At 36.6% G+C, this 26,462-nt stretch overlaps 1 protein-coding gene across 4 annotated transcripts in view; it reads right to left on the bottom strand.

The window, feature by feature from the left end:
* Nucleotides 1–409: 409 nt before the first annotated feature.
* LOC113058367 (cell adhesion molecule 1-like) overlaps nucleotides 410–26,462 on the bottom strand; it is a 183,806-nt gene continuing 157,753 nt past the window's right edge. The window contains exons 9-11 of one of the 4 annotated variants that reach the window (XM_026226198.1): nucleotides 23,693–23,746; nucleotides 1,634–1,759; nucleotides 410–1,548 (exon numbers count right to left, since the gene is read on the bottom strand). In XM_026226198.1, the coding sequence (XP_026081983.1) occupies nucleotides 1,430–1,548; nucleotides 1,634–1,759; nucleotides 23,693–23,746 (299 nt within the window). In that variant the 3' untranslated portion in view covers nucleotides 410–1,429. The remainder of the gene's footprint in view (nucleotides 1,549–1,633; nucleotides 1,760–23,692; nucleotides 23,747–26,462) is intronic. The other 3 variants (XM_026226199.1, XM_026226201.1, XM_026226200.1) reach the window with 3 other exon arrangements.

Raw genomic sequence — 26,462 nt, 5'->3', positions numbered from 1 at the left:
CATAATTACAATAAATTAGTCTGTGAGGGAAGCTGGCAAATGGATAATACGATACAAGCCGGAATGAATATCAAAACAAGCCGATTGTAATCACATACAGTATATCTAAGGAACAATTAGGACTGTCAATCGTTTGCAACATATGCTGATGAATTAATTCAAATAGGGGGACAATATTTTTTATGTTAAATTTCCATACCAATGAATATAAGTCAATCACCCTACAGTCCACTACAGTAATTTATTTTGGAGTTTGTCTGTCTTTCCGACAACAGGATTTGTCATTGTATTCATATATATATATATATATATATATAATATATATATTTTTGGCACCTCACGCCATGAGCACCATGTTTAAAGGCATCATGCCATGTATATGAGTAGGTGAACTTAAAAAAAAAAAAAGAAAAAAAAAAGATTAATTAAGAATTTTTTTTTAGTATATATATATTACAAATTATTAATTCATAAATATCATTACATCTTTGGGGACTTACATTATTTAAACAGTTTTTTTGCATGTTGATTGCACCACATTTTCAGATAAAAACATAAACATTGCAGCAGTTTTGATATTTCTTTTCTTCTAAAAAATAAAAAAATATTATGCCTAGTAATAATTTGAATAAGTAAATAGATTGGACAAAAATGTGTAAGGTCACTGACAAAATTACGTATGGATCAGGGGCATTTTGACTTAATGCTATTTTTTTAATTTAATTGCATTGAAGTAATGTGTTCAATTGACAGCCCTAATATCAGCACAAGCTGATTATAATCACATACAGTATAGATAATAAATAATGCTGCAACACAATACTGCTGTTGAATGTTGCTGGTCACAACAAAAGTGGTTTCTATCTTCTTTAAGTCATTCTCTGAGGGACTAAGGAGAGCAACAGGCAATTTGTCAAATAAATTACATGGAATCAATCCATGAAAACAACCCAAGCGATTATTCTGACAGAATCTTACATCGAAACTTTGTGTGTGGTTTCTTTCAGACCTGCAGACAGAACGGCATGAGAGAGAGAGCGTTAAGATGTGCCGGCAATTAAAACCAAAATGAAAGGAAAATAAAATAACCGCGGGTCTGAACTGTTCGAGAGACAGTAGCTTGCGGCTGTCCTGATGAAAGTGGGAACTTCAGTAAGAACAGAACAAGGCACAAAATTCTTAGCAAATGTTTAAACTGAACAAAACCGGCCCCAGCAGGAGGTGTTGGATGGTGAAGCGGTCAAAGATTGAGCTCTCCTAGTGCTCTGCCATCCCACACCCCGTCCGTCTCGATGGCAGCACCTTCTCCTCATCGTCTCTTCAGCTGCACAGGTGTGAATCCAGCCTGATTGAATCCCACAACTCCTACCTCCCAACCCAGCAGTCCACAGTTTGCTGTTCGGCACAGGACGCAAACGGGACTAGTCAGTTAAATGTAGTACTCCTTCTTGTCGTCCGAATTGTTGTGTCCACCCTCTGCGTTGATGATGGCAGTGTCTGCGTCTGCGGCGTCGTCCGCTCCTTTGGCTTCATGAGTAAAGTAGGTACCTTAAAACAGGAACATTTGTCACTTCCAGAGATAAAAAAACAACCCAAAATCAAGCCGGAGCTAAAATCGTGTCTTTTGATTTACCTTTGTGTCTTGCAAAGTATCGTCCGAGAACAATCAGGAGACACAGCATGGCGAACACAACCACTGCGACAATACCGCCGATGACGGCGTGATCGATTTTCTGTGGTGCTCCATCTGCTCTTGAATCTGCATCAAAGACAAAATCAAACGCAAAGATGTAAAGGCACCTTGAGCTGTTTGGTGTTGGTTAGGGATTCAGTGTGAGATTCACTGCCAAAGGTTTTTATTCTGCTTTAAATAAATTCATTAATGCCATCCCCATATATATATATTTACAGTCATCCAAATTCAAATCAACTCAAATAAAAACACCTCTCGGTGAATCTGGCAGACTCTTGTTTGTGACATTTCCCGTAAATGTGTAAATAGCATGACACAGACTAGCACATACTCAAACACAGTTTGTTTGGTTTGATCCTGAAACATCGGCTGTCTGAGCCAACACTGACTCTGGGGAGATAAAGTTGCCAGCCTGAGCTGGTTTGAATGAAATAAATCATAGATAGCATACTTACACTTAAAAATGTGTGGAAAAGAGAGAATAGTCCTACCAATCCCAATCATGGTAAAACACCCAATGTGCATTTATAAGGACTGGCTTTTTTTGCTCCCCTAGGCTGCATTTATTTGAACAAAAATACAGTAAAACCTTTTATACTGTGAAATATTATAATTCAAAACAACTGTATATATATATATATATATTAAAATGTAATTTATTCCTATGATGATAAAGCTGAATTTTCAGCATTCATTACTCCATCCTTCAGAAATCATTGTAAAATGCAGATTTGGTACCCCCAAATCAGCAACCTGATGCTTTTAGCATTTTATTTTTTTTATTTATTTAGACAATTTACTAGTGCATGCTCGTGCATTTCTCCATTTATGTAGCAAATTAACTTTATCTTAGTTTTTGGTGCAGTGGCTCATATGCTTTTTTTGTATGTGTGTGTAACAGAACCGACAGAAAATAAACCCTGCACACATTCTAATTACACATTAAGTTCCCTGATGAAGTGCCTAGCAACCAAACCACAAGAAAGAATGTAAACCTGAGAGAGAGGACTGAAATTGCCTCAACAGAGCCCTGACTACATTGCCCTCAATATTACTTATTCAGTTTTGTAATCAATAGCCTTTCATCATCAGGCATAAGAGCAACAGAAGCAGCCCTTTTCCATTTCAAGAGCTTCAGTGACTGACCTACAGATTTTCATCAAACCGCATCTGATCCACAATCAGCATTGTTCGAATTTAATAAGAACATGTATGGCTCTATCTAATTAGCCTTCCTAAAACTTTAAATGACTGAATACATGTCAATGCCGTCAACAGCGTGAAAACAAGATCTTTTGATAAACCTGTTTCTGCCTGCAGCAAACCAACAGATCCAGGCCAGCAGGATGATACCGCTTTGATACGAGCCACAGAGGTTTCTGCATTGATATAGCACAGGGAAGCCCTGCATTGCATCATGTTGCACCAGAGGCACCTCTCATGGCTCTGGCAGCCTGTTCCCACTCTTCCAGTGCTAATTAGCATGAGACTAGGAATGAACACAGCGGAGAAGAGCACTGTCACATTCCATTCCCTCTGCAGTGTCGCCCCTCCCGCTCCCCGCCGGCCCGGTTCTGCCCCTCCTCCTCCTCCTGCCTCCTGTTGGACACCAGCAGATAAATTAGCTGTCCTGGATATCTCAGCCTGTGAGAGGAAATTTTGGGGTGAATGCAATATTCAGTGACTAATAACACACGTGTTACGGAAAGCTCATGTTAGCATTTAAGCCAAGACAATACAGGCAAAAACTGTTTTTTCAGGCATTGGTCAATTTTGAGGTTTGGGGCTATTTGGCTTTTCATACTACGTTCATTCAGACTAGTGGGAAGAAAACATGCAAAATACACTTTTAAATGTTTACTGTAGAGTTGCATCTATAGATTTCAGTTATGGTGCATATCTTTAAAGGCCATTTTCTCAAAATGATTCGTTTTCTTCTCATGCACAGAGTCAGAAATCTATTCACTTCAGTAGCACTTATATTCATGGAACTGTAAGTTTATTCCCATCTATATTCTGAAGGTTTTGATTCAGGGGTTTGTCTATATTTATAGGCTTCATTCGATATTCAGATTTCTGTTTTGGAAATGTATACAAATAAGTTCATTTTTAATTAGATGCTTCATTTGCATATTTAGGTCAAATATTTTTTGTAATACAATTTTTATTTATTTATTTATTGTTTTTCATGCAATCATTCAACTGGGGTTTAGTTTACCCAGTTCACTTTGTGTGTCTTGCCTTAAAGGAATACATCACCCAAAAATGAAAATTTGCTGAAAATTTACTCAACCTCAGGAGTTCATTTATTCATCAGAACGGATTATCCGTCTCTCATTCTGACGGCACCCATTCACTACAGAGGATGCATTAGTGAGCAACTGACGTAATGCCAAATATCTCTATATCCGTTCCTGAGAACAATCAAACTCATTTGTATATTTGATGGCCTGAGGGTGAGTAGATTTTCTGCACATTTTCAGTTTTGGGTGAACTGTTCTTTTAAGATGTGACCTCCCGACCCAACCATAATTTCATAATGTGTATTCCGGACTTGGGAACCACGGGTCCAAACGTCACTGCGTTAAATGGCACACGGTAGTCTTTACAAAACATGCTCGTGTTAAACAGTCGGTGGGAAACGAGTGGGATTTCTTGGGAAGTAAAGAGGACTTTTGCCTGATTTACAGCCGGGTGAGGCGGGAGGGAAGACTTATGCACCGCTGCAGGGCTACAGAGCTCATGTTTTATGAGTCTCATTCTGCATCTGTACTGAAGTGACTAATTAAACTGCAGGCCACTGTCATTGCAGCAGCTGCGGACCAAAGTGGAACGGCCAAGCGCTCGTATATGAGAATATGAGGCTTATGCAATGGCCGGCCGATATAGTGTGGTAGTCTTATAGACTTTCTGTATTTTTCTGGCATTTGCCGCTAAAAGGCACTTCAAAAAGTAATCGGGGAAATCTTCAGGAACAGAGCTCAGAAATCTGTTCACCGGCCCACTTTTATTGGATTTTTAAATCTAGATTTGAGTTACTGCACAGGTCATTCCCTGGAGTTTCGTCTCAGGGCTCCGAGAGGAAGCCACACTGATGAAATGAAAACGGAAATTTCTTTTTAAACGAATCACAGCTCACCCAAGGACACCTAGGCGAAACAATGTGGCTAAGAAACGTAAATCACACGGCATTTAACTGAGGCACGGAATGACAGATTTTCTGCCGGTGAGAAGATTTTAAAAGGAAAAACATTACGGAGAGTTTGTACATGAACTCGTTCGGATCTGGGCGAGAAAGGACAACAGTCCCGGGGTACAAAGGGAGACCTTTCCAAACAAAGATTGGACCCTGAGCATGTGGAGCCTTTGAAGCATGTTTTCCTGATAGAGTCTCTAAACTGAGCTAGCAGGCCACAGGGGCGACAAAGACATTTGCTACTATCTTCGACTTTCTGTGAGCTACAGTATTGTTCAAAATAATAGCAGTACAATGTGACTAACCAGAATAATCAAGGTTTTTATTATATTTTTTATTGCTACGTGGCAAACAAGTTACCAGTAGGTTCAGTAGATTGTCAGAAAACAAACAAGACCCAGCATTCATGATATGCACGCTCTTAAGGCTGTGCAATTGGGCAATTAGTTGAAAGGGGTGTGTTCAAAAAAATAGCAGTGTCTACCTTTGACTGTACAAACTCAAAACTATTTTGTACAAACATTTTTTTTTTTCTGGGATTTAGCAATCCTGTGAATCACTAAACTAATATTTAGTTGTATGACCACAGTTTTTTAAAACTGCTTGACATCTGTGTGGCATGGAGTCAACCAACTTGTGGCACCTCTCAGCTGTTATTCCACTCCATGATTCTTTAACAACATTCCACAATTCATTCACATTTCTTGGTTTTGCTTCAGAAACAGCATTTTTGATATCACCCCACAAGTTCTCAATTGGATTAAGGTCTGGAGATTGGGCTGGCCACTCCATAACATTAATTTTGTTGGTTTGGAACCAAGACTTTGCCCGTTTACTAGTGTGTTTTGGGTCATTGTCTTGTTGAAACAACCATTTCAAGGGCATGTCCTCTTCAGCATACACTGTAAAAAATTTCTTGTTGTTTTTACAAAAACTTTTTGGCAGCTGTGGTTGCCAGAATAATTTTGTAAAAAAATACAGAAAACTGTAAACACATTTACGTCAAAAACTGTTAATTTTACAATATAAAGCTGTAATTTACAAACAAGAAAATGTGAATATAAACCAGTAAATTCAACAACACACAAAATTAAATCTGTTTTGTACCTTGAAAATACTGACAACCACCATAATAATAAAGATGGTACTGTATAAGAGAAAGCCACATGAAGTATCAAAGCTCATCACAAGTAGCTTCACCACAAGCAGAAGTATATATTAACATATAGAAGGTGCACATTTATGGAAACACAAAACACCATCATGGTAACACACGTGATACTTAAATAATGCAAAAAACTTTCATTAAGCAACAGAAGATGTAACATAAAGCTCAAATGTACATAACTGATAACAAGAACTATTTAAAAACATGATTATTTAAACAAAATACTTTCAAACGTGGAGTGTCACGCAGGGAATTCTGGGAATATCAGTTTACAGTTTTAGACTGTAAATTATACATTGATTTGTTCTTTTTTTACTTCTAAAAGCTGTATAATTAACAGAATTTTACTGTAAATTTACATTAAATGCTTTGTTAGATCTTTTACAGTTTTTCCCTGTATATAGTACGGGAACTTACTGTTAACCTATTATCAGTTTTTTTCCGTAGCGTTTTTACAAAATTTTACAGTTAAAATTACACTTATTTTTTACAGTGTAGGGCAACATGACCTCTTCAAGTATTTTAACATATGCAAACTGATCCATGATCCCTGGTATGCGATAAATAGGCCCAACACCATAGTAGGAGAAACATGCCCATATCATGATGCTTGCACCTCCATGCTTCACTGTCTTCACTGTGTACTGTGGCTTGAATTCAGAGTTTGGGGGTCGTCTCACAAACTGCCTGTGGCCCTTGGACCCAAAAAGAACAATTTTACTCTCATCAGTCCACAAAATGTTCCTCCATTTCTCTTTAGGCCAGTTGATGTGTTCTTTGGCAAATTGTAACCTCTTCTGCACATGCCTTTTTTTTAACAGAGGGACTTTGCGGGGGATTCTTGAAAATAGATTAGCTTCACACAGACGTCTTCTAACTGTCACAGTACTTACAGGTAACTCCAGACTGTCTTTGATCATCCTGGAGGTGATCATTGGCTGAGCCTTTGCCATTCTGGTTATTCTTCTATCCATTTTGATGGTTGTCTTCCGTTTTCTTCCACGTCTCTCTGGTTTTGCTCTCCATTTTAAGGCATTGGAGATCATTTTAGCTGAACAGCCTATCATTTTTTGCACCTCTTTATAGGTTTTCCCCTCTCTAATCAACTTTTTAATCAAAGTACGCTGTTCTTCTGAACAATGTCTTGAACGACCCATTTTCCTCAGCTTTCAAATGCATGTTCAACAAGTGTTGGCTTCATCCTTAAATAGGGGCCACCTGATTCACACCTGTTTCTTCACAAAATTGATGACCTCAGTGATTGAATGCCACACTGCTATTTTTTTGAACACATCCCTTTCAACTAATTCAACTAATTGCCCAATTGCACAGCCTTAAGAGCGTGCATATCATGAATGCTGTGTCTCATTTGTTTTCTGAGAATCTACTGAACCTACTGGTAACTTGTTTGCCACGTAGCAATAAAAAAATATACGAAAAACCTAGATTATTCTGGTTAGTCACATTGTACTGCTATTATTTTGAACAATACTGTAAATCACATTCACATAGTGAAGTCAGCGAATGCAACGTGCTGCCAAAATGTTCTAAAAGCAGTCCGCCACTTGCCACAAAGCATATGGCTGGTGACATTTTCCCCCTGAACCGTGTAGATGGAAGGATAAATATGCCATAGCAGACACTACAGTGTGCTGGTGAGAGGCCTTTTCATGTCAAACTCACAGCCATTCAGCTTTTCTGAGTGACTTGCTGCATGCAACTGGCTTGGTTTGTAATCACAAGGAAACATTAGTCAACTTCAAATGGTAATTTCCTTTGCATCGCAATCAAAGCGGAAAACTGTTGATCAGAGAGAAAGCTGCTTCCGTGCGATCCCTTCCCTAAACCACTCAAATGGAGCGCATCCTTTACGTCTGAACCACCCCTCCCCCCCAAATATAACGGGCTCAGAACCAGGGAGACTGTAGATGCGTCGTTTACTTCACAAGCAAAAGAAATGGCATCTTTGATAAAATCAGCCAGACTTATTTTGGCACCTCGCCGCCTGCTGAGCTATCTTTGGCAATTGGACTAAAGAAGTGTTGTAGTTATGTAGCGTTTTACAAGTAATGGGAAATGTGGCACTTTCACTGAATCCCTCTATTTCTGACCTTTATTTTGGCATTACGCTGATGCATTATTACTGGCTGAAGAGCTCTTTAGTACTGTTGACATGGGTGATGATAAGACTCTTAGCTACAGTGTATTTGGTTCTTTAAATCTCTCTTTCTCTCTCTCTCTCTCTCTCTCTCTCTATATATATATACTGTATATAGTCAGAATATATGAGAAGTCCATGAATAGTCCGTTCCATCTTCTTTAAATACCAAACTACAAACATCAAAACATCTGATATAATAATAATTTCATTATATAATGCATGCAAAAATGTGGTTTGTCAGGACTCATGGCTTTAATTCACTCTAGATTTTTGGGATTTAGTTTTATTCACATCTTTTGCTACCTGCTCAGTGAACACTTGTGCAGTAAACAGAATCCCTTGTTGCATTGTTATGCAAGTGTCTAGCAAGGACATTAGTGTGAATTTCTCCACAAAATATAATGCAGAAACAGTCACACACACTTATTTAATTAAACTTGACAAATACATGCACAAATTGTGAAATAAATCCAAAGTAATGAATTCAGTGTTACTGGCGTCACAATGTGCAAAAAATAACCGCTTCAAAAAGAAGATTGGCATGGCTGCCTCTGCAACTTTTTGCACCATGTGTAATATGCATAATGAATGATAGGGCTATTAAGAAGAGCATGTAGGATGTGTATTCCACATCTGGCTCTGGCCTACATTATCACTAACATGCAAACAAGTCCCACAGCATGAGCACAGCTATAGCCTCAGAAAGCCTCAAAAAACTGAGGGATCTTCATAGATAATGTTACAGCTGCAGTGCTGTTAGATTGTTGATCAGTGTTGAGTTGTAACGAACTAAAAAAATAGTGAGTTAACTGAACTGAAGTATTACAAGGCTGCTAAAAGAAAACTATTCTACAACAGCCTGGTTTGGTTTTAGTTACCCTTACGAAAAAGAAGTTTATTATTGCTATTAGTATACTTCTTTTAAACAAAAAATAGGAAAGTGTGCTTTTAGTTTACTTCCCAGAAATAGGCTTTATGTACTCCTCAGAAATATACTTAAAATGACATTTAATGATACTTGACTTATACTTACAAAAAGTCTAAATATATTTGAACTATACTTTTCATCTTGCCACTTTCTTGGTAAAGAAAACATATTTTTACTCTTTACTTTTTAAATTGAATTATTGCGTTTGCCGTTTTGGAACTAAACACTTAAAAAAATATATATATTGCAAATCCCTCCAAAAATAACTAAAAAGTGAGCAATATTATTTGTTAAAAAAAAAAAAAAAAACTTGAAACAGAAGTGTTCTACTGTCTGGGGTCTGCCTTCTGGAGTTAAAGGGGATGTTATACAACACACTTTCTTTTGTCACTTTTTCCCCCCTGGTGAGCTTGTATCTTTCCATCCACATGCTGTTTAATGAGCTTTTTGACTTGCAGAAAGTTTTCTGTAGGAGTTAGTGTCAGGGGCTAGAAAACAGGAGGGTGCCAAAACTGATCTTGCATACCCCTCAGCAAATGTGCAGTTGTGCCCCTATATATAGTATACTGTATAAGATCAGATCTCACTCAGATCTCCTTACATTTTTTAATTGCAAAAGAAAAAAAAGAGGTCAGAGCAAGATTTATTTTTTGATTAGATATTTTTTTAATTTCCACAATAAGACCAGAAACATACTGGAGTCGATTCACACGTATACGCGTTATGAGGCATTTTCTCTTGATAACCCCGAAAAGAAGCTCAGTTCTCCAAAGTCCCGGGAACCAATGTTCTGTATGTGTTTTATGGCCTTATGCAAGTGATTTAACATTTTTAGTTTTTCACTAACCACGCATAAACATTTTTTTTCTCAACACAATCATGTACATACATGCTGCTCTCATATTATTATAGCCCAGTTTGTGCTGATTACAGTAAGATTAGACTTTAGCCATTTGGATGTTTATAATCAACTGAAAAAAGCATGAAATGCATTACAAAACTTCTCCAGGCCTCAAAATACCCTTAGACCTCTACAATTTAAAAATTGCTACATTTTCAAAAGAGTAGCTTGACTTTAGTTGATCTACTTAAATTTATGAGTAGTTTGAAAAGCTGTAATTTCAAAAGTGGTTTCACCAGTACAGTTGTTAATGCAGTAAAACACAAAACTGATCCACAGTCATGCTCATGAACACAAGTGCATGTTATTTCGTGAAGTCGTGGCCTAATGGTTAGAGGGTTGGACTCCCAATTGAAGGGTTGTGGGTTCTAGTCTCGGGCCGGACGGAATTGTGGGTGGGGGTAGTGCATGTACAGTTCTCTCTCCACCTTCAATACCATGACTTAGGTGCCCTTGAGCAAGGCATCGAACCCCCAACTGCTCCCCGGGCGCCGCAGCATAAATGGCTGCCCACTGCTCCGGGTGTGTGTGTGTTCACTGCTCTGTGTGTGTGCATTTCGGATGGGTTAAATGCAGAGCATGAATTCTGAGTATGGGTCACCATACTTGGCTGAATGTCACTGAATGAATGTCACTGAATTTGCTTGTCATTATGCGGAAAAGATTAGTTTACGGTTTGCAATCGAGCTAAATTAAAAAGACAAAACTGAATGGGTGAATATTTTGGAATACAATGCAATTCAAATGATCTAAAACACTAAAGCACGTGCAAGACAACAAACACCTGCACAACTCAATTTGCTTTTGAAATCTCTCTCATGGGTTCATCTCATTAACACACAATTACCTCTCAGACAAAGCAAGACAATGGCAAACAGTGAAGAGTTCAGCGCTCCTCTTCTCACATTCACAATGGTGAAAAAAAAGTTAATCTCACATCGGCTAATGCTTGAAACAATTCTGTCAGTTTTGGTTTGATTTCAGATAACAGTTGATTCATCACAGCTGCAGACTGCGGTGGTCTGCATCGGGAAATAAAATGTCATTTTTCATTGATGTGCCGTGTGAGTAGTGTTTTATTATGGCAGAATTCTGACAGTAGAGTGATAGAAAGGGAACTAAACATTGACACTGACGTTGTCACAGGAGAGCGATGAGTACATTCATCCTTCATTGATTCTCTGCAGTTGCGTTCCCTCTGGAGGCTATAGACACTTCTGCAGGAACCTCTTCAACAACAAGAAAAAACTTCACCAATAACTGACAGAATCCATCTTTGCTCACTCACATAGTGTGCAGCATTTGCTAACCGTAGAGTCAGTTTAAACCAAATATTGGTGAAAATATTTTAATGATTAAATTAACATGAATTTTTGTTTGGATCTAATGGTTTGGTCTTTTTGACCAGCATCCTTTTTTTTCTGAAGCTAGTTGGGCAAAGAAAGTATTGCTAGATAAAACCAACATGAAATCCAGTTTACAGTATGTTTCTGGTCTTATTGTGAAAATTGAATTGGTATGTCATTCAAAAAAATGTCTAATCAAAAAATAAATCTTGTTCTGACCCCTTTTTTTCTTTTGCAATTAAAAAATGTAAGGAGATGTGAGTGAGATCTGATCTTATACAGTATACAGTATATATAGGGGCACAACTGCACATTTGCTGAGGGGTATGCAAGATCAGTGTTGGTGCCCTCCTGTTTTCTAGCCCCTGACACTAACTCCTGCAGAAAAAGTCAAAAAGCTCAGGATACAAGCTCACCAGGGGGGAAAAAGTGACAAAATAAAGGTGTGTTGTATAACATCCCCTTTAACTCCAGAAGGCAGACCCCAGACAGTACTTCTGTTTCAAGTTTTTTTTTTTTTAACAAATAGAATTGCTCATTTTTGTAGTTATTTTTGGAGGGATTTGCAATATATTTGTGACGTTTTACAAAGTTTTCGGATAGGAAAGCGAAACAGCAGAGAGTAGTTTTCTTTATTTTGCAAAAGCTTTACAGTTTTAATTATTTTGAAAAACTTGACAGCTTTGAATAATGTCTTGCTTCTAGCTTTGGTATGACCATCGCGCCAACACAACATAATTTTGCTCTATTGAACCCTGTTCATTATCAAAATACAGTTAAAGAAACAAATACGAATTTACACTCTTCCGCTATACAAAATGTTGCGTTCAGCGTTACCCCGCCTAACTGTGCTGATATAGCCGATGTAAAGGATGATGTTTTATGTCGATGAAAGTACAAACACTATATAATAAATAATATTTTAGCATCCAGATACGTCAGGAATATGGAAACATTTGGAATAAGAGAGGTAGGCATCAGCTTCACCTTAAATTAATTTGTTTTTGTATTGATTATTTGTATATCCTAAACTTTAGAAGATTTGTTTCAGAGAGAAACTAAAAGGAAATTGTTTTTCAAATGTCTGTAAACATTTTGCTTTAGACAACAGGCATTTTAGCCTTCATTATTTCGGAAATTAATAGGGATAATAAATGTGAAGTGAGCCGCTACTTAAGTTTTTAAGCCTATATTTGGCCAAAATCTAGAAAAGATGATGCTGTATTGGCTGTGACTAAGTGCAGCGGGTTATTGGCTAACGTTAGATCTCTATTTTTTCCTTTTCTTTTTGAGTAAAGAAAACACTGTACCTTATTATTATTATATTATTATTATTACTATTAAGCAAATTATAGGCAAAGAATATTGTTTAAAAAAAAATAACGTTATTAACTGGTATTTCTTCCATCTGAACCGGTTTCGGAATGGAAATAATATCAGAGGAATGCAGGAACAAAAATTGTAAAATATCGATTCTGCTTGGAGTGAACTGATTTTTTTTTTTTTTTTCGTTTTCAAGCTCTGACATATACAGTATATAAATGTATACGTTATTAAATTGAATTTCATTAAATTCCCACGCTGGCCACTAGATGTCATCTTAGGATTCCCTCATTGTCTCATAGTAACATTTCCACTCCATAATATAGCTTTTGCTTTTGGATATATATTTAGACATTATAAAATCACTGAAGTATGAAATAGCAAGTTTTCAAACAAACTCATCAGATCTACGTGAATCACACAAACAGCCTATTTTAAATTCAAAACAGCAAATTTTGTCAAAAGGTTGCTATAGTTTTTATCCTTGTTAACAATCTTCTCATTTTATCTCAAATGTAAATCAAACGCCTATTCACAAACATATTGTGACTTAACTTTCTGAACAATAGATACACACTTTAACTGATATAAACATTGATCACTTATTTGCCCTCCTGGGGCAACAAAGACAAATGTTGAATGACTTCATGACTTACAATAAAATAAATAAATAATAAATAATAGGGTAAGCTTGGCAATTTCTGTTAGTTCACTTGTACAGTGCTGTATTTTAATGTATTGTTTTTCTTTTCTGTTCTGCGCCCCAGATTGTTTCTCTCCTCTATTCATTTTGGTCATGTGACTCTGTCTGTGACAGTAATGTGTCGAAGGGGGAGCGGTTGATAATGTACTCAGTTTATAATAAATAGGCCTCATTAAAAAAAGCTAAAAATCATTGAATACAAATGTTTCATTAGATGATTTTTAACAACTCAGCATTTGATTATCTATAAGGTTTTATTATAGAAGATTTTCACACAATGATTTTGGCAAAATTGCGACTCCCGTGAGAAGCACCCCTATGCATATACTGCATACCCACACACACACACACACACACACACACACACACACACACGTGTGTTAAACCAATAAAAAAAAATACCCACTGAACATTTTCATTTGATGGAAAAACAAAAACAGATTTGACATTTTCATAATAACTCTGTTTGCATTCCATGAAAAAAAAAAAGTCATCCTACCCATACAAAAAAAAAAAAAAAATCGGGGTTTTCACGCTGACTTTAAGAATCCTGCTGAGGACACCAGCATCCATCCAAGCTACAACATTTACATGATATTATTGTTTTGAGCAGATGCTTTCTCACCAAGGTGACCTACAACAAACAACAAGGCACTACCGCAACAACATAATTCACACCGAAATTGGTGAGGTAAACACCAACCAAAACCTCCCTAGATTCATCTCCTCTTCTTTCTTGACAATTTAGAAGTAATTTCGTTGTAACAGGCAACTCCATCAAACTATGTTGGCCTTCTCCACTACTGCGCTCCTAATGTCTAAAACCGCAGCGTATTTCACCAGACAGCAGAATTACTCTTGACAGAGAGCAAAGACCTAAATGAACACATAAACAAATAAGAAGTATACGAGGGGAATGTGAAGAGAGCTCTGTGCGCTCTTGAATCATGATGATATCATGATGGGGGCTGTAAGCTGTGCTGGCACTCAGGTGAACGCTGCCAAACAGACTAAATTACAATCCGGGTGCACTGACTTGACTCCGTGCCATGAATTACTCATCTTCCCTCCATTTGCGCCCGGCACTCATTTGCTCTCGTGCAGCATATGTGCTCCATGTCTGAGTGGCTTGCAGACAGTTGTGGCCTCAGCCGCTCGGCTTGCTGCTCCCCCTCGGCAGACAGGCGTAATTAAAACCACACTGCTAAATGGGAGCTCAAACGGTCGCAACCTGTTTGTAACGGCAGAACAAGTTTCACTGAAAATTAATCACCTGAGAAAACGGCAAACTGTGCTATGATGAAGCTGAAAGCACTTCAGTTAAACCGCACGGACAGAAGGTACTCGGCCATGTCTAATATGACTAGTTATGGTTAACCAACCCTCTTATGTAGATGGATACCTTGCAAATGGTCACTTTCCTTAATATTATCTTGGCAGTTTATTCCAGGATGTTGCAGGCTGGACTCGAACCTGCATCTTCCACATGAGCAACATGCCTCAACGTCCATGATTCAACTCTTTTTGCCACTTTAAGCACGATGTTTAAACTATACTATTATTTTCTAAGCAAAAGTCAATTATAATTATTAACAGAGGACGTTTGTTATGTATTGGATGGGCATTGTAATTTTGAGAGTCACTTTAATTTTAATGTGCTTGAACCACCAACTGTTATATTATGTTAAATACTGTTAAATATTCATATTTACCCAGAAAGTTGGCAAGGAGGTATAAATTCATAATGAAAGTGCACTAGGCAACACAGGGAGAAATGTAGCTTATAGTATTCAATGAAGGTCAGAATAAATAAGTAAAAACAATGTGAAAAAATAATATACCTGCAATCATAAACATTACATTCTGGATGGGATTAGATTTCTTATGAGAAGAGTTATTTGCTCTGTTATTTTTACTGTTGTGTGAGAAAAATACTGACATATTTAATTCAGACGGATTTAAAATAAATAAAAATATATACTCCAAAAATAAATAAATATTGGAAGTTGTTGCCTTGGCAGCTAACTGTTGAAGTACTAAAACTATAAAATAATATAAATAAAAGTAAAAATTAACTAAATCATACCAATTTAAAGTAAATAACTAAGACTTTAAAATTAAAATTAAAAAAATATTAATATGAAAGATAATTCAAATGGTTCATAAAAATATTAATAGAATATAAATAATAGAAAAAAAAATAGTGGTATTAACATAAAGTAGTCCTGTTTGATTAGGGTAAAAGATTAACATCAAGAAATATAATTTATCATTCTCATATTTACTAGACTGTAAATTAAACGCTATATTTATGAATAAGCCTTAAATATGTTTAAGCAAATCCCTTTACTAATATCACATATGGATGATATCTTAAATTCTCCCAAGAGAACTGTACTCACAAATCCCATGACACATGTTAGCTTTCTGAACGGAAATGAACCCTGGAGGCTTTTAAAATGTACTGAATACATTAAAACAGTCTGCTCTGAATATATAATGCATTATCCAGATATACTTTGGAGATCCAGAACAAAATTCTGCAATTTAATTGCCTGAAATGCTAAATTAAATGCATGACACCCAAACATCTGCTTCCAGACACAGCTACCTGCAGGCCAACCTCAACTCAGCATTGAAAAAAAAAGAGGAAAAAAAAACAAACAAACCTAGAAAATGTTGCTAATCAGATCCATGTGTCTGTAGCAACTCACAATCTGGACTGTTATAAAAAGAAAACATAACTAAGAAAGAATCACACAACAGCTTCCTGAGGAAAAAGAGAGACGGTTTACCTTAGACAAGGGTTCACCATTATCCATCATCAGTGTATCTCAAAATCACACCTTTTCTGTCTAGAAATTAGCTTCCTCCTCACCTGAGGGATCTAAATCCCTATCTGCTCGGACTAGAAATAGACAGCCGGTGAGGTGAGGTCCCAGAATTGGGTTTTGTAAAAGCACTGGGGATTTGATCTATTTGTCTGGTTGAAGCCAATGTCCTCAGAGTACAGGTGATTGGTCTCTCTGGGGCAAAAAACTTTGTGCAAGTATTAAACACAGGACAAAAGCCTGTCTAAATTGTGTGCTCGATGAGCCCTGGGGCTTTTTGGGAAATGAAATAAACAAATTGCAGAGGCAGGTACTGTAAAAGATGTTTGGTTCCTGAGATGTTTAATCTTCACCGTGGCATTTGCTCCTCCTCCATAGAACACCATGTTTAGGCCTTGAACTGTTGCCTGCTGCCTGTTGCTAGGCTACACAGTTAGGGATTGAAAATAAAACACTTATCAAAAAAGAGAAAAGTGCACTTGGGGTCTGAAAGCAGAATCTGCGAGAATGAAAGGCTAAATGTCTCACGTACCAGGGACAAAACCAAAAGAAGGATGTGCTGTTTGACACCGGTAAAGAAACCTCAATTAAAATCAAGTATGCAGAGGCTTCAGTGAATAGTGTGTTACTCACACACTAAACATTACTGTACTTGAATGACAGCACAATGAACCTGAAAAACGCTCATCTGCTTATATATATATAAGACTCATTAAGACTCATTTGTTTTACAAATTAAAGAAATACAATTATATATATATATATATATATATATATATATATATATATATATATATATATATATATATACACTTATATTTATACACTCACACTTATACAAGTTTTATTCCCTTAATTTGTGAAACAAATGAGTCTTAAAATTCAATTATAAATTGCATCCTGATCAATCTATCCATCCATCCATCCATCTATCTATACATACAAACATTACATTACAATTAGTTTCATGTATATTTGTTTTTTTATATTATATAAAACAATTACATTATATATTAAATAATTGAACTTTAATTTTCACCATAGAATACTGGGTTTAATATTACATAATAATATAATTACTTGCATTTTGTCACATATGAACATAACAGATAATTCCAAAATAATGAAATTCCTGTAATGTTGATTTTTTTATTTATTTAAATAAATTTCATCATCCTGTCATTCCAACATCCTGTAGCAATTAATTTCAAGTTTACATTTTTGAACTCAAAGGATACCAATTAATAAATTCAGAATTTTCACAACCACAGGCTTTTTATTTTTCCACTCATGTATATATTGAGATGATAATAAAAGGCCTAAAACTCACTGAAGACTTCGAGACCTCCTACAGCTCACCATTAGACATGAAGGGAAATTACAAGACATATGATAATCACTTATCCTCCCCCGTACACAACAAACTTTGCATTTTAAAACACGATCGTGCACATGCACTCGGTGGCACTGCGGCACGATGACGCATTGGGTCTTCTCATCAGCCCCTGATGCCAGTTCATTCGCCCATTATTTCCCCCACTGAAAGAACAATCTTCCAGTGCTGATTTGATTCGTGGGCTCTCAGCGCGTTTAAGCAAAGTGACATTCTCACACATGTATGACTGCAGCATGATTGTAGACTGTGATATTAATGTGGGCTATGAGAGCGCACATGAAAGAGCAGCAGCAGCAGGAGCGCAGAACCGGCTCAGATTTATGCAGAAGGGGTAGAGGCTCTGAGCGCGCTGGATGTCTGGGCTCATGAGCAGGTCAGAAGGGGGAAAGAGCATGCATGCAAAAAGAGATGAGATGAAAATAAACAGTAACACAGACTGGGCAAAGCACACTGATGCAACAAAAAACAAAACAACACGATGCAACTTCACAAACAGCAGTGTATAAAGCTTTTGGGTTGGGAACAGGAAGGGGAAAGATGAGCTTGGTGGTTTGCTTGGCTGCGTGGACGTCCAGCCCAAAGGTGGCTGCTCAATGTCCATAGAAACACAGGCATGTTTAAAATGGAATTTTGCATACTGCACGCTATGCTATATAGTATGTGAAATAATACACATTATACAATGTGATATATCACAAACACGCACTTCAAAACCTCCCTCTGTTATGTGATTGAAAAACTGAATATTGAAAATATTTGTGATATCAGTCAGAAAGCAAATATTACTATTTCGATTACATGGATAGAACAATAGAATGATAGAATGATCAAACAATTTAGAGAGACAGACAGAAATACAGACAGAGCCTACATTCTGCAGAACATCTACATGTATCATTTAATGAGAGCATTGGAGGGTAAAATCCAAATGAAGGGTTTTTAGCCGTCATGCCGCATGCCGTAATCACAGTGGATTCGGCTCTGAAAAAGACTGCACGGTGTGTGCCATTTTTCGCATTTGATGCCTTCCTTTGTTCTCCAAAAAAATCAACAGAGGAAACTTCTCTGAGGAGCTCATATGGGGTGACCAAAGGCAACATCTGCTACTGTGTTTTCACATCTGATTAGTACAACTGCATCTGGTGGGAATTCACAGCGATTTACTCTATGAGTTACTGTGAAGCTTACTGTGTGATACCATGCTGTTACAAAGAATGATGCCTGATAATGAGCCACCGCTGTGCATTTCTTAAAAAAAAATTCTCTAATAGACTCTTTTTTTCTGTCCTTTGCGTTTTTCCTTGACAGAGTGTGCGATATGAGCCCATGAGATCTTGGGTAGAAGCCAAAGCAGACTGTGCCACATCAGCCGTCTTTTATGTCAGTCTTAGGGTTTTGGTCGCAATTGACAGGGTTGACTGGGCGTTTTACATGATCAGCTCTGTCACATTCTGACACTTCTCAAGCCATTGTGCTAATGTTGAAGTCTGTCATGGCTTGATGAAAGAGTGAATTTGTGGGCTGTTTATTCAAAGCAAATTCAAGGTATTTACAATCATAACAGAAAGAGAACAATAGAATACAGTATATTGCATATCATATAGACAAGCTACAGTAACATCAATGTTCATTATACAGTGAGAACTTTATTTTCCTGCAATATTCATTACAGTTAATCACAGTACAATTTGTTAATTAGGGCTTTTCCACTGAAGTCCAGTTAATGGACAAATGACTCTCTGAAACCAACTCTTCTGAATCCGAACATACGGCGCAAGTGTAGTCGAATATATGATTGAAGGAATCTGTCAAGAAGACCCATGAATTCAGAGGTTACTGTCTGAATTATTCTGAGGGATCCTTTAATGAACGAACTCCCTGAATCCATCAGAATGCTTACTAAATGAACATCAAATTATCGTTACTCTCAGAAATCGAATATCTTAATAAAACACATAAAAAATTATTCACAAGAAATGCAATTTAAAAGTTACCCACGCTTACAGAGCAGTTCCTGGAGTATTTCGATAAAATGCGTAATTATTTAACGTATAATATCAGACATGTGATTTCTAGTTTACTCCAGTTGGTTCAATGAGCAGTTTTTGGTTAAACGGCAACTGAATGCATGGTTTGACCACTGTTGTTTAATTAAATGTTTCAAAATTAATCGTAAGTAATCATAATTGAAAGCTTGTAAATCTGAATCGATAGCCTGTACTTCAATTTATTGCAATTAAAGGCATTTAATCATTCACTGGCGAGGGTGTCACAAGCAAAGACTATTCTGCCATCGTTTTACAAATCCCACAGTTTGTCTCCAAAATCGCACAGCGTGCATCGGGCTTAAGTCGGCTAAGCAGCCAAAAGCTTACGTATTAGAAATGCAGCTGACAACAATGCCAGAAAACAAGAGACTGTGTGCCTCAAGTCAACAAACAGTAAGAAAGGTCTAAAATTAGCCCTCTCTGGTATTGTGTTGTGAAAGAAGATCATAAGGTAGGAAGGAACGCAGTACATTCGTGGTGACAAATTAAATCACGGCCAAAGCTGGAGAGCTTGTTTTAAGACTAATGATACACAAAGTCTTCAGTGTGTTGTTTGGATGACAGCAACTCCATCATTCCCACGCAGAGCTGCATAAATGACACTCAGCAGACAGATCCATGAGCCCAGCACCCTCCACTTTAGCTGCAGGCACAGTGAGCGCAGCCAGGACATATTGGATAGGCCTTGAAACATTTCTGAGGAGGAACTCATTAGATGGGAGAACATTGCTGATGTCTACATATGGAGCAAGGACGCATCATCTTTTGTCTGTTCAAAGGGATTTAACGCCAATATGGTAACCTTTAAATGTCTGCATCGTCCCAACGCAAAAACAAAGCTGCTAAAAGTGACTCAGTAAACAATTGGATGCGGCCGGCTGCCCGTCTCCACGTTCCGCTCTTAATTGGATTGTTTGGGAGATTCATGGAGGAGATTTCTAGGACAGGGAAGTTTGAGGTGGCGATACCGGATAACGAGAGGAGAAAAACATCTACAAATGCTGATGAGTATTCTATGTGCATTCACATCGAGCAGGAGTTTCCTGAAAAAAAAAAACCTCCTCTAACTTGACACCATTTTATAAAATATAAACCCGCCCTGCGGCGCACCTGATCTAGAGCTCAGCTGTCTTCATTGTTTTATATTTCATCAATACCCAGCAGGGCATCCATATATCCAGTTGGATGGTACGCTTTTTGCCCTTTCATGGAAACCATCTTGGCACTCACTTGCGCCCATCAATAATAATCACCGATCCATGGCAGATCCAATCCCCTCTAAATCAAATAATGCTGACTGACCCCTCATACTCATAGACTAAACTTGCAGACCTGGTCAAAATCTTGAAAGAACCTCAGACAAAAATGGCATTTCAAGACCAAGTGTGCACCAGTACCTCTGATGGAGACAGTTCTGTTATTTTGGGCAGTTTTAGTAAAGACAAAATATAACTGCACACTCACTGAAACATTTTATTATTAAAAATGTTTCAGCAATATTGGGCAATTAACAATCATTTTATATTATATTTATATGATTACATATATTGGTGATGTTACATTAGCGTTTAAATACATTAAAAGCATTGAATAATAATAATAGTGTTGCATTTTATTTATGCATTATACTCCAAGTCTATGTAACTGAGTACTTTATGCTTATTTTTTACATAGAATATTGTATCAAAATATTTCTACAGTACTTTCTTCTTCTGATTATCAATGTTGAAAACGTGTGCTGTTTCATATTTTTGTGGAAACTGTAATTTTTTTTTTTTTTGCCAGGATTATTTGAATAGAAAGTTTAAAAAGATTTACTGTCAGTTACAATCAATGCAGCCTTTCTTAATTTTAATTTCTTTCAAAAATATATTTAATAATTGAAACACAATATGAAAGATTTTGGTAATATATATATATATATATATATATTGCATATTCAAACATAAACAAATATAAACACATATAGCATTAAAGCCTCTATCGTCTTAAAAATAATTAGAAAAATAACATATTCTGCTTTTATGATGTGTAAAATCAGTGTTGATACCATAATACAGTCAAGTGTATGTACAGTAAAAACAATGCTGTGAGGTTGTCCCATATGCATTCAGACAATATATCCACATGTATGGAACACTTTTTTTGTCATCACAGAAACCAGCTTGGCACTCACATTCACCCATCAATATTAATCGCTGATCCACAGCAGCTCCGATCCCCTTGAGCCGACCCCTCACACCCACAGATTAAACACGCAGGACCCAGGGTCATGTTTCTCCAGCCGTAGCCATCCACAGGCCTTAAACACCATACTGCGTATCAGATAAAACACTGTGACTGTTTCAGATGTCTAGCAGGTCCCCCGGGTTCTCCTGTACTCAGTGTGAGTGGATTACCCGCCATGTCTGCTTTACAGCAAGTTCTGCTCGAACGGTAATCCGAGGTTAAGACGGATGCACCAATAAACTTCTTACACGCTTACTCTGCATGCGGAGAAGTTAGGCCCGGGAAAGAACACAAGAAGATGGCTTTTCCGACCAAAAACCAGACATGACTTAGTTCAGCCTGATGATCACAGAAAAGTCCTGAGCATAGATGATTCTTTTGAAAGGCTGACACTATCACGCTCCTACTCACTGTGCATGACGATTTTACGAAAGAGGAGAAAGTGCGGCATCTGTTAAAGGTGCCACTATCGGTGCTTCCATTTAGCCATTTACTTTGTGTTATAAATGGCAATCATCCCTAAATGTCACCCCCTAAAGCTACTGAGCTTTTCGGCAAGACATTATGGCTTAATTGATTTTTTTTGATAGTAGAGTGCATGCTATCTTTTCTCACTCTTTGGTAGCTCATCAAAAATGTATTACATTTCTATATAGCACCAATTACCTGCCATCGATTTATTTGCTGGGAATTTCTTGTCCTGAGCTTTCTTTTGCATGTTAATAAACATGGATTGGTGGAGTATTTTTAGGATCAGAATAAAACCGCTACCGGAAAACTGATAATGACAACTGATGACAACATTCATAAAAAAAAGAGGAATGTTGATACACTGACAAAATTTGGTGTAAAAATAATTCCCAACATTGCCAGTAAATTTTGCACATAATTGCAAAGAAATGGCAAGAAACGCATTGAATTATTAAACAAAATTTGAAGCAGAAAGACTGAAATAGTAATTTCTTGTACAATATACTTAAAAAAAAATCAGTCAACAAGAAAACAGGTATTAAAAATATACAATCTGCAATGGAGCGGAAAAATATATTCAAATACTCAATTTAATGTCTACAAGTCTATAAATAAATGTTTTTCCTCACAAAATCTGTCATTTCCAGTTAATGTTTAGATGTATTAAAAAACCCACAGATGTAGCAGAAAACATCTGGATCATGTTTGCATTTTCCTCTATTACTGGCCATAATTCTGAACTTACAAACGGTTGTCAAAAGCAAAACAAAATGCATCATATATTGTGTGATGTGGGAGAGCAAAAACAAGTAAGAAACAAGTACTGGATTTAATGTAGCAATTATGATCAACATTTTTACAGTGTGTGTTTCATCAGAGCATTTCAAGGATGTGTTGGTGTCATTCTTATGGAAGGCTGAAGATACTTGTAATCGTAATCTGAGGTGCGAACACGCTGAGATCCTGTTAAGATTTTCGCTCCAAAAAGAATCTCTATGGTTGAAGATCAGGCGTGTGAGAGAAAAGGATTTGACAAGCACAACCTGACAAGTGACAATGACAGTGAGGCGCAGCAAGGCCACCAAGTCCACTATCTGCGTTGAGACCGGCCGCCTGTCTCCGCACGAGCCCCTGCACTGTACCCTCTTCTCCACGGACAGTAACATGCATCAGTGGCATACTCTCTCACCGCACATACATGTACAGTAGATGCACAAGCACAGCAGGACACAGGAAAAATGTAAAAAAAAAAGGCTGAAATGGAGTGAGAACCCTGCAGCTCAGATGGGATACTGTACCTTGGAAAGCGTTGATGGTGGTAGTGGTGGGTGGGGGGGTTGTGGTGAGAACATCTAGATGGAGAAAATGAAAACACACATAAGAGGTATTAAATGAAGGAGCGAAGTCACAAAAGCCACACGTTAGTATGATAGAGATATCTGAAAGAAAGAGGAGCATCTCTTCACCAAGACCCCCTTTACACCTGGGAATATTTTTGTCAACAAATCACAAACCGGACCACATTTACTGGACAAAAATCTTTACTTAATCAGTATTTCTGTCTTGTTTTCCATAAGCAGTAGCCTACATAATACAGACCAATATCTGTCATTGTGATGGAATGATTTATACCCTCTCCAACATGCTGTACATTTATCAGGTCTTATGATTTGGTCATCCAATTTAATGAACAATAACCTGTTTCTCTTGCCAGATCCTCAAAGGGGCAAGTCAAACTTTATTGTCTTCCATTTTCTTCACTTCTAAGCCTTATTAGCATCCTTTTACTGTGGGAATGTTTCTAAAGTAAGGAAATGTAATAAAGGGCAACGGTTCCTGCCCACTTGTTAAGATGTCTCGGTCCCGGAAATATTTATTTTATTCCATTCATTTTTTTTTTCATAGGGATATTTCTTTACATTTTCATCAAAGAGTTCAAAGATGTGAATCAAACCAACCAGCTCTAAGATTAATCAAAACATTCCAAACTTTGATTTGAAACAAAAATGTATTTGAAAACAAAAAGACAAAAATGGGAAATGTACAAAAATGTGTACTTAATGGCTTTAATGAGGGAATAACCTACAATCCCAGCAAGCATTGATGTATTACATTTTTGAAGTCTCTCTCAAGTCGCATTTATTTGATCAAAAATACAATAAAATGTAATACTATGAAATATTATATTATACATTATAAATATTTTAATTTTACAAGTTAAAGTTTCTTAAACAAACAAAAAATAAAATAAATGACTCAAAATGTTTTAACAGCAATGTGTATATCATTAAACAGAAATTATCCTAAACAGAAAATTAGGATTTTAAGTTTTGGAACCCATTTTTTGAACTTTATTCAGTGACTTTTTTAATCTGTCAAAATGACATAAAATGTTTTAAACTATCCGTTATTGTCTTTAATATTTTTTTTTTTAAGTTTTACATTTTTTTGTGGGTAATTGCAGGCAAACTTTTATTTTAATTAGGGATTCAGGATATTATCGGAATCTACCGATAATTGCTTTAAATGTAAATATCGGTATTTGCCATTATGAAAAATAAAGGGTATAAGGATTAGATCAGGTCAGCAGTGTGGCTCATTCTTGAAGCAATGTTTTGTCTGAATAATGATTAGATTGACTGTTTTGGATCATTTGCAATTAATCTGTAAAAGCACGTACAGAATGACACATTCAGTTTATGATTCAGTATGTGCAGTAGCAACAGTGACAGCCTCCCCCAGGTCCTAACACCCATCCGGTAAGGAGTTTTGATCTGTAGGGGGTGCCTACTTCTAATTAAATTTAAAGTTAAATAGCCTACACAAATAACATTTAGACTGTTTTTCTGATTAAATAAAGCAGTAATTGATGTCATAAAATAATGAGTATGTTTTTATTTAAAGGTCAGAAGCTTAAAAACAAAAAAAAAATAAAAGGTCAGAAGCTTAAAAACAAAAAAAATAAAACAAAAATCACAAACAAGACACTTGTAAATTAAATAACTTTATACATACTTTAATTAATTTATTAATTAATGTATAATATGTTTTATTTTTTAAATAAGCTCTGAAAGATTTTCAGAATTTTTACAACTTTTGTTTTAGACCATCTACAAATGTTAAATCTTAAAATAAAATGTTATGGGTTACCTTGCATCTTTCTGGGGGAAAAATGCAGTGATTGATATATAGCTTATTTATAGTTGTTTTCAAAGCTTCAATGTACTGTCATAAAACCTTCATTATTGTCTATTTAATTTTAACAAATAAGTTTTTTTTTAAAAACTAAACAAAATAATAAAAAAATAAAAAATTCTGCACTGGAGAGACTTGGTGGTGTTTCCAAACAAAAGGAGATATATCGGTATCGTCCAAAATGAGTTAAAGAATATCGGCTTATCGGATATTGGCAAAAAATCCAATATTGTGGATCCCTAATTTTAATCACACTTGAGATATAATGCAATACAGGATGTAAATGCACTAAAGAATGTCCAGATAAATGGGGCCTAAGACCCTGTCCTTTTGTTTTTACATGAAATTGCATGTCTGAATGTGATGCATTTTCTTTCAAAACAGTGTAATTGAAATAGCTGAAGGCAAATTGACCAGCTATAGATATTTGATAAAATGTAATGCAAGAAACATGTTAAGAATTGAAATGATGGGCTTACAACCTGCAACAATAAAGTACTATGGCTTAATATAGAATTAGATGTCCAAGCAATAGTGTAAAGCCTGCATTTGAATGGGCATGACACTGGCTGACACAAGCCGTGTGATTAAACGAAACACACTGTGCCAAAGGCTTTGTTCAGACAGGCAGCAAAAATCCAACGTTTTGGCATATCGGATTCAAATCCGTTTAGTTGTTTTGTTTGTTTTGTTTCGACTGAACAGCGAAAAAAACCCCACATGAAATGTTTACAAAGTGATCCAAACCATCCAATCCGATTAAAATCGGACTCTTTTGGAAAGCATCCAATCTACGTTTTCTGTCCTCTCTTTCCACACTGACAGCTGCTCTCAGATGTTGTATGAGAAAGTATCACGGCATCTTGCTGACGC

Source organism: Carassius auratus, chromosome 40, assembly GCF_003368295.1.
Source record: "Carassius auratus strain Wakin chromosome 40, ASM336829v1, whole genome shotgun sequence".
Classification (NCBI taxonomy): domain Eukaryota; kingdom Metazoa; phylum Chordata; class Actinopteri; order Cypriniformes; family Cyprinidae; genus Carassius; species Carassius auratus.
This window is presented reverse-complemented; position numbering and strand designations above follow the sequence as displayed.